Below are 10079 nucleotides of genomic sequence, written 5' to 3'. Positions count from 1 at the left end.
ATAATAATAATAATAATAATAATAATAATAATAATAATAATAATAATAATAATAATAATAATAATAATAATAATAATAATAATAATAATAATAATAATAATAATAATAATAATAATAATAATAATAATAATAATAATAATAATAATAATAATAATAATAATAATAATAATAATAATAATAATAATAATAATAATAATAAATGTTTTTTAGCAGCAAATCAGCATATTAGAATGATTTCTGAAGGATCACGTGACACTGAAGACTGGAGTAATGATGCTGAAAATTCAGCTTTGAAATCACAGGAAAAAATGACATTTTAAAATATATTCAAATAGAAAGCAGTTATTTTAAATAGTAAAAATATTTCTCAATATTACTGCTTTTGCTGTACTTTGGATCAAATAAATGCAGGCTTGGTGAGCAGAAGAGACGTCTTTAAAAAAAACATTTAAAAAAATTCAAAAACTTTTGAGTGGTAGTGTACATTTAATACATTTGTATTAATTATTACATTAGATATTATGTTCTTTTCTGCATATACTAATACATTTTGTAATGCAATTTTCATCACAATATTTTGAATGAACAGGAATTAATAATAATAATAATATATTTTGAATAAACAATAGTATGTTATTAAATTAACGTTAATTATTTTATATTGAAATATTTGAAATATTATTGTGAAATATTATTGACATTTAAAATAACTGTTTTCTATTTGAATAAACTAATAAATAACTGTTTTCTGTTTTAATACACTGAGGACTGGAGCTATCACAGGAATCAATTACATTTAAAAAAAAATGTGTCGTGATCCTTGAACAAGAATTACCAATTAACATTAAATTAACATTTTAAATATTTTATATTTATACACTACCATTCAAATGTTTGAGGTTGGTAAGATTTTCAAATGTTTTTTTAAAGAATATTTGATGCTCAATAAGCCCACATTAAAAGTACAATATTGTAAAATATTGGTAATATTATTGCAATTTAAAAGAACAGTTTTCTATTTTTTTTAAATATAATTTATTCCTTTGATGCAAAGCTGAATTTTCAGCATCAATACTCCAGTCTTCAGCGTCACATGATCCTTCAGAAATCATAATATGCTGATTTGCTGTTTAAAAAACATTTCCTATTATTTTCAGTGTTAAAAATACAGTAGCTGAGCTGCTTATGTTTGTGGAAACTCTGATACATTGTTCTATATATATTTGATTTTCCTCAATGTCATCTGATTTTTACCTCTTCTTTCTTGTCACTTATAGGTCGATGGAGCTTTCTTTGTACCAAGATACCCTTTCATCCAAGATGCAGGACATGACACTTAAAGAGAGCGGTAATGACAGACCCACACCAGGCACGCTGGTCTGACGCGCAAACCAACAATCTCACACTCATGCAAACACAAAGAGACTACAGCAAACACCAGCTTACGTGTGTATAGAATGGCAGACTGAGAGAATGCCAAAATGGACTATTAAAACAACTTTTTGCTTCCTTTCAGCAGTTAGAATTTAAGAATTCTGACAGAAATCAGTCTAGCATCCTTGTTATACTAACATGCGCTAAGTATACTTGTACTCAAGACCCTTTTCAGCATGAAATCAAGCTGTCTTCTAGTTTCACATCATCTCTGGGTTCCTGCAGACTTCTTATGATAGTTTCCCTTTTAATCAGCAAAAGTAGTAGCAATCTCTGGCAAAAGAGACAATATGTCAGCACATTCCTGTTAGTGAACAATGTGAGCTCATTCTATCAAACTGTTTCCAGCCTTGATATGGATTTGTCACAAAATATATACAAAGAGCTCTTGTTGTTCATGAGAATCCAGTATTGGTCGCTGCTCGCTGGTGAGACCTTCCACAAGTAGTACTGGACATGCAAGGCCCTTTGAAATAGAATCAGGATCTTCTCAACGTTTTTATGGAAATATTTCTATGCAAATTACAATCAAGAAGACTGTGTTTAGACAAACTTAATCATTTGAGTTTTGGTTTTGTCATTCTGAGTAGCAATTTGAAAATATTTAGGAGAAAAGAACCAAGCCAAATCTTATACTTTGATGGACTGTTATATGAGTCAGGGACTCATGAAATTTATAATTCCGTAACTAAATCATAACGTGGAGGAGTATAAATGTGCTCATTCAGGATGATGACATAAGAATGCCACAAAGGTCGCTGTGCGGCTCAAACAACATCTGTATCACTCATATTTATGATGCTTTCTTCCTCAGGCTGTAATTATATACCGGTATTAATATACACAGTCACAACGAAAACAGAGAAATTTACAGGTAGAATAAAGAATAAATGACATTTTATATATAAAAATTGAATTTTCTACAAAAATGGAACCAGAATGAAAGGTTGAATCTCATGAAACCTGTCAAGAACACATTTCACTTCAAAATCACAAGAAAAAATTATTGTTTTGGTCTACATTATTTAAAATAGGAAATCAGAACCTGAAAAAAGATGTGCATTATGACAATTTCATGACTAGAAAAAGCACTTCTCATTACTGTAAGAGAATAGAAAATAAATCATATTAATGGATTTAAGGATCATCATAGTATTTGTTTTGCTAGATTTATGCTGATTTAAAAAAAGAATCCTTTCTGGACAGGATTAACTTGAATTACTGTACTAAAAATATAATGTGCATGATCACTAAGAATAATGAGAAATATAAAAATGCTCAAAAGCAAAACAACCGGATGCATTATGATAATGAGAACTGAGAGGGAAATGTGCTTAGTTTTCATGAAAATTATGTCAAAATGCAAAATAATAATAATATAAAAATAGGCTACATTTTATTTAGGGAGAAGATCATTTTATAAAATACTGTCAAAAAAATACTATTATTATTATTATTTTTTTAAAAGGTATAATAATAAAAATAGTAGAAAAATAGGCCTGTTTAACAAAATACTATAATCGTTTATTTCGTTTGATTTTGGGGTGAAATATGAATCATGTTGCATGTTTCGCTGAGACTCCTTCTAAAACTATCAGGAATTTATATCATTGGCCACTAGGAGGAGCCCCATGGTCTGTTTTGAGGGGGTTCTGGATCCATTCAAATCAGCAGCATCCACTGCAGATGCATGCAAAGCGTCCGGCCAGGTGCAGTGCTTGTCGCAAGAATCACCGAGAAGGGTCTGGCTGCAGCTTGGCGCTTGCACTCTCAGACACGTGTTTGTTTTTCTACAAGAAGTAAACGCTTAACGAGAGACTGCGCATGCGTTCATATTCTGCTGTTCTGGTCACGGATTTGCGGGTCTTGTCTTTTTCTTGCAGGACCCTGTAGGTTACGGTACTAAATTAGTTTTAATCGTTTAATCACCACAGCGTCTTGTCTCCACTGGCAACATGCACCATTTGTGTCGATTGCAAGTGACGTCGCAGGTATCGGAGAGTGCAAGTGGCGATTGCAAGTGCCTTTGTAATTTAGTTTCTTTTTTCTTGTCTTCACCACCTGGCTACTGTTGTAAAATGTTGAGAGATTCAAACAAAAATTAATCAATAAATAGAACAAAATAAAAAATAATAAAGACTGCAAGTGACGTCGCTAGCGGAAGTGCAAGTGTCTGAGAGTGCAAGTCTGAGAGTGCAAGCGCCAGCTGCAGCCAGACCCTTTTGGAATCACCAGCTTCTTGTGTCTAGCCCCTTAATTGCAATTGTTCATTGTTTTTCCTATCGGATTGACTGCAGATGTCAATATTTACTGTATGTTTCAGTAATTAGATTGCATGAAATGAAAAGGATTAATTAACCAAATCAGGACTTTGCCAAGACTAGTAATTTTCCCGCATCCTCCTTTAGAATTTATTTGAATAGTGATACTCAGAATGTGGCGTTGCCTACTAATGCCAGGATGCCAACCTTTGACCATTGTGCCTAGCAAATGTGGCGGGGAAGACTTGTAGAAACAATGACTTCAGAAAAAGGGACCTAATTTCCCTTCAGAAAAAAACCTTGATGTACTAATGCATGCGGGTATCGGTTCTTCTTTACTCCTTCTCTATTGTTCCCTGATTTTTATTTGGTTCACTGTTATGTAGGCAACTTGATGTAGGTCTTGAAAAGCTTCTACATGTCAGATGCCTTCACCATGAATATATCTGTAGAATATAACGCTGAGAGTTGAATTTACTGAAGCAATCCAAACTTTCTCAGATACTTTGTCACCAAATGCTGCCGTGCTTGTCTCAGGACTACACTGAAAGCTGCTCTGATTGTGGTCTGTCCATTTGAATCAACACCACTAATGCATGGAAGTGTCTCTAATAGAAATAACTTTTCTTTTCTTAAAAACAGAGTTTAACACCCGTGAGACGGTTGAGAAGGTTGCAGAATGTTTATGAAGCTTGTAAAACCTTGCTGAGGACATTTAAGGTGATCTATTTCAAATGTTTTGAAAGATCCTGTTGCACTCACTTTAGATAATGATCTAAAGGACGATGAATATGAAGGATAACAGCCTTTTATTTTTGATTAAAGATAAAATTTAATAGCTGTTGATTCGAACTGGAGGCAAATAAAACCAATGAAGTCTGTCATATCTGTTTTGCTGTACCAAATGTTAAATCTTTTTGAAGATGTTCCCTACATGTTTTGGACACTATTGAGGATTTTATTTCCTCAGTTTCAATTTTAAAATTCCTTCCCGAACTCTCTTTATTTGCTGTTTCCCTGCTCATATGTTTTATCGCTTTTGGAAGAAACCTTTCTAACTGTATAGGCTAATTTGCTGTTTTCTCTTTGGTTTTCAACATTTTATATCTCTATTGAAAAAAAAATCTAATGAAAAACCAAGACTGTACAAAGTTTGTTTTTAATAAAGTGTTTTTGGTCATATGTAGTGGTCTGTGTTATTTAACATGGCCTACATGCACTGACTGGATGACTGAAAGAAGGCGTATTTGATTTTGGCATTGGTGGGGACATAATGGCAGACAACAGGCATTTAATTATTTGATCATAATTATTGCTATAGGGACAATTTAGTAGTCGCTGGATATTGGGGACATGTTATAGCATCCCTTGAAAATCATAACAAGCAATGTCAGACTTTGGAAACTATAGTTCTCTCCTTAAATAAGGGGACGATCAACAGATTAATGATGAGTAAATTAAAATTTAACAAAAAGCTTAATGACATAATTATAAATCAGGCATTGAAGTGAGTTGATGTTTTAGTCACCCTTCTGATGAAGATGTCATTCTTGTTTTGAAAATGTACCCACAAAGAGACATCTTGGTCAGATTTTTAAATGTTCATCCAATCTTATTTTGTAACTGACTTTTCTTTCTGTTTTAAAGATGTTTTCTTTGGATTGTTTGACTACTCAAAAGAGAATAGCCTATAGGAAAATACAACTTTAATTTGTGTTTCCTGCTAGCTACATTTCACATAAACAATAATCTGACTCCAAACTTCTCTTTTCTTTATTTAAAGTTGATCTTGACAAGTAGGCCTATATGGAACTTCTCAAAAGTTCTGTTAATCCTAAAGCAGTGAAAACTGCATCTTTATAGGCTATTCAACCTATGTCCTCTTAAGGTGAATAAAACATGGTTACTATAGTTAAGCCATGGTAACCACAAATTAACCATGGTTTTGCTTACACTAGATTAACCATGGTATTTGTAGTAAAACTGTGGTTATACAAAAAACATTGTTACTTGACTTTTACTGTAGGCTAGTAAAACCACTGTTAATTTTTTCTTAAAGATTTGTATTTGTATTGTAGCCTATTTGTGTCTGTCTTTCTTTTTGTTTTTATAACTATACTGCCTTATTGGTTTGATGTTTTGTACTGTTTAATAAAAAAAAAGATTCGCAATAGGCGATCCGAAGTCCCGATCTGAATCAAAAGATTCACGAGCACGCTCAGATCGTCCAACAGGAAATCAGCTGCATCCAGTTATTTCATACCACTTAAGTTAATGTTAAATGTACAGTAGCAGTAGGCTATATATTGTAATATTTGAGAAATAATTGCTAATAAATAAGCTGCTAACGACTTTCTACTTCGAGGATCTTGATAGAAATGTAGTGGAGTGAAAAGTACAATATTTGTCTTTCAAATGTAGTGAAGTTAAATTCATAAGTTTCCAGAAAAAATAATAGCCTACTCAAGTAAAGTACAGATACTCAAAAAGTGTACTTCAGTACAATACTCAAGTAAATGTACTTAGTTACTGTCCGCCTCTGATCATATTACTAAATGTTTTCTGCATTTATTACCGTCTGTGGCGACATTGTGTTACTTGCAATCGTGCCAAAGCTGTAAAGTGAATCGAATTATAGATAGATATATATCATACAACAATACATCTTGCCAGAATAAAACTAACAGAGCCAATAATAAGGGGAAACGCTAGTGATGATGACAACAACAGTGTGTGACTTTTGTAATATGTGGCGTAAGTGAGTAATGTCCGTGTTTACTCCACCTATCGGCGCAGTTTACTGCGATTCTACCGAGACCCGGTGATCCTGATGGATTTACGCCTGCACTCAGACACACACCGGCGGCTATTATTCTGCATTCGGACCGTTTATTAAGTTAAATTACAGGGATTGCATGTGCTCGTCACGATGAGGGTCTGCCACATTTCCGATCCGCTGCGAAAATGACTTTTACGTGGATCAAAACAGACGGAAAGTTAGACGGAGGAAGGTGAAGTAAAGTGAATATATTAGCCAGCAGCGCTAGCAGCGCGGCTCAAACGACACTTATTTTATATTTACATGCTGTTTGATTCAATATAGTGGAGATGTAAACGTGTAAATAGTGTTTTATATAGTTTTTGTGTCACCCCGCTCTTTGTTTTTAAGTTAACGTTAGTGCTCTTAAGTTTATTAGCTTGACTTGCTAGCTGTCATTTGAACTACCTCTGAAGTCAGAAAATGTTTGCCAGTTTATTTACCACTTTAAGTATATTTTACGTTTTACTTACAAAATACTAACATTTAACATTTTTTACTTTATCGTATAAACAAACATTTCCCACAGAATTCGTTCAGAGGTGATCTGTCATAAGTGTCAACTGTCTCAGATGTTTCTCCTAAAACTTAGCAGAAACAAATATAGACACAAATGAGACTGTTGACATACAGTTACAGGCCTTAATGCGTATGGCATAGGCTCGGATTGTTTGTTAGAAGGAGAAATATTTGAGTTTATTTCTCTTCTGAAACTTAGAGGAGACACTTGTGAGATTGCAGGGTCTTAATAACAGAATTACACGCAACTCTCCACTTTTCTCCATTTAATCTCATTGCTGTCTCTGAAACGTTTGAGATTTAGAATAGAACGGGTTAGACATGCTGTCAGTTTGCTGAAATCACATTTACATTAGTTTACATGAATAGACGTCCATATAGCTGTGTACATTAGCAACCTGCTTTTCAATAACTTTCATTTTGAATGATCTCAGTATTGATAAGCTACAAAGAAAAATGTCTGTGTACTCAAAACTGCCCTCCGAGCTGAAGAAACCCCTTGTGAGAAACACCATTGTCCTTCTTGTTGCGCTGTATGGGGCAAAAAAACTTTCCCCTTACGTATATGGCAAGCTCAAGAGAAGGACTAGTAAACAGGTTAAGGGCACCGACCCGGTTACTGCCAATGGAGAACCCCAAGAAGTGGAAGCTACAAAGAAAAAGAAAAGCTCCCCGGCTGTAAACCGCGAATTCTTCGTGAGGTTGATTCGTCTCTTGAATATCCTCTTTCCTCGGCTTTTCTGCAAAGAACTCGGCCTGCTCGGTTTCCACTCTCTAGCTCTCATTTCACGCACCTTTCTCTCCATCTATGTAGCCAATTTGGATGGGCAAATAGTGAAAACCATTGTGAAGAAAGACCCCAGGGCGTTTGTGGTTGAGTTAACCAAATGGCTGCTCATTGCCATTCCCGCCACGTTTGTGAACAGTGCCATCCGTTACCTGGAGGGTCAGCTGACCCTCGCATTTCGCACCCGATTGGTCACCCATGCCTACATGATGTATTTCAGTGATCAAACGTATTACCGTGTAAGCAACATGGATGGCAGGCTGGCGAACCCTGATCAGTCTTTGACTGAAGATGTGGTGATGTTCGCTGGCTCTGTGGCTCATCTGTACTCGAACCTGACCAAGCCTATCCTCGATGTAGTGGTGACCTGTTACACGCTCATTAAAACAGGCGAGTCGAAAGGTGCCAACACCACATGGCCCTCCATCATAGCTGGCATTGTGGTGGCACTTACTGCCAAGATTCTGAGAGCGTTCTCGCCCCGCTTTGGTAAGCTGGTGGCCGAAGAAGCCAGGAGGAAAGGCGACCTGAGATACATGCATTCACGCATCATCGCCAATTCAGAGGAGATTGCCTTCTATGGAGGACATAAGGTACGTTTTCTGTCACCATTTACTCAGCTTCATGTCTTTCCAAATGTGCATGACTTTGGAACACAAAAGGAGATGTTTAGCAGCATGTTCACGCTGCTCTTTGTCATACTGTGTGAACACGGTATTTAAAACTAATTTTCATTATTTTTTATTATTTAAGAAGAATTGTTTAATATTCTTGTTTATCTTATTATTTTTATTTTATATTTTATGTTGTGTTGGCTTAACATATAAATTAAATATTAATACTAATTATTTATTTTTAACAAATTCAACTAATGTAATATTATTGCCTTATACAACATGTAATTATACTATATATTATATGTTTTCCATTAAAGTGCCCCTATTATGGGTAATGAAAGGTTCATATTTTGGTTTTGGGAGTCCCCAACAGCAGGTTGACATGCATGCAAGGTCAAAAAAACACTTTCATTGTCTTATAATATACTGCTTTGTGCACAGCGTTACTGGGGAAACCGCTATTTTTACTGCTCCAAAAGTGCCACCTAGTGGCAAAGAATGAATTTGCATCTTCATTCAGACCAAGGCGAAAAGACCAACAAGTGGGCGGGCAAAATGCTAATGTTTTATGTTGATGTCAACATGAAACCGCTTGGGATTCGTTTTAAAAACGGCTTGGGATTCATTTAAAAAAAGACTCGTTTAAATGATTCAGAGTTGACTCTTTCTTTTGAGACACAATAACTTTATACACGGTGCACTTTCAGATTTAAAACTTTCCAGGATGTTTTCATTCACTTAGAGCTGTGTTAAGCCTGTGTTATACTTTCCGCATGAGCAATCTGGATGCGTACACGGACAGCGCGGAGGCGGACTACTTGTATTTATACTTCCGAAAGCATACGCTGATGGTCCGCTCCGTGGACGTGTTCCATACATGCGTAGTAGATTGGCTTGAACAATAAACAAACATGTGAACAAATAATTGCCCAGAGTTATTGCACATCTGGCTGTCTTTATATTGATTTATCGACGGATTGTACACGTTCGAGTAGCAACGGGCTTCTTCACACAGCCTGCGCATGCACAGTAGCCTACTGAGCACGGGCACAAAAAATGGGAGGCACGCGGATGTCCGCTCAGAGCCTCCGCGCACACTCTCCGATGACGATTTTTACGTCACGCATACCATAGCGGACCCTAGCGGACTCGCGGACACGGAAAGTATAACACAGGCTTTACACACTGCATGAAAGGTAATTTTCAAAAATCCACAATAGGGGCACTTTAATATAATTGGCTTGCTTGATGGGGTTTTGTAGAGCACTTTTTGTTGTATAGAATAATATTAATTGTAAAAAGTGCTAAACAAACACAAATGCATTTCCAGATTTAATTACTTCTTTTGACTTTATAATACTGACAGTATGAAGGTTAATTATTCAATTAAGTAGATTTTGGGTTTTGAAAGAAATTTATGCTATTATTTAGCAAGGATGCATTAAATTGATCAAAAGTAGAAAAAGAGAATTTATATAATTTTAACAATAAATAAATAATATAATTATAATAATATGATAATTAAAATATAAAATATATGATATATAAAATATAATTAAAATAATATGATTATAATTATTCAATTCAAGTTTATTTGTATAGCGCTTTTCACGATGCAAATCGTTGCAAAGCAGCTTTACAGA

General features: G+C 34.9%; 2 protein-coding genes across 4 annotated transcripts in view; both read left to right on the top strand.

The window, feature by feature from the left end:
• The window catches only part of LOC107701815 (coiled-coil domain-containing protein 120-like), a 54836-nt gene extending 51998 nt beyond the window's left edge, over positions 1–2838 (top strand). For all 3 annotated transcript variants that reach the window (XM_016503931.1, XM_016503930.1, XM_016503932.1), the window contains one exon: positions 1278–2838. In XM_016503931.1, the coding sequence (XP_016359417.1) occupies positions 1278–1383 (106 nt within the window). In that variant the 3' untranslated portion in view covers positions 1384–2838. The remainder of the gene's footprint in view (positions 1–1277) is intronic.
• Positions 2839–6508: 3670 nt separating this feature from the next.
• Positions 6509–10079, top strand: part of abcd1 (ATP-binding cassette, sub-family D (ALD), member 1) — a 23734-nt gene continuing 20163 nt past the window's right edge. Inside the window, exon 1 of the mRNA XM_016503929.1 lies at positions 6509–8412. Coding sequence (XP_016359415.1) covers positions 7489–8412 — 924 coding nt within the window. The 5' untranslated portion in view covers positions 6509–7488. The remainder of the gene's footprint in view (positions 8413–10079) is intronic.

Source organism: Sinocyclocheilus anshuiensis, unplaced genomic scaffold, assembly GCF_001515605.1.
Source record: "Sinocyclocheilus anshuiensis isolate Anshui unplaced genomic scaffold, SAMN03320099.WGS_v1.1 scaffold258, whole genome shotgun sequence".
In the NCBI taxonomy this organism is placed as follows: Eukaryota; Metazoa; Chordata; class Actinopteri; order Cypriniformes; family Cyprinidae; genus Sinocyclocheilus; species Sinocyclocheilus anshuiensis.
Note: the sequence above shows the minus strand (reverse complement) of the source record. Positions and strands in the feature narration are given on the sequence as shown.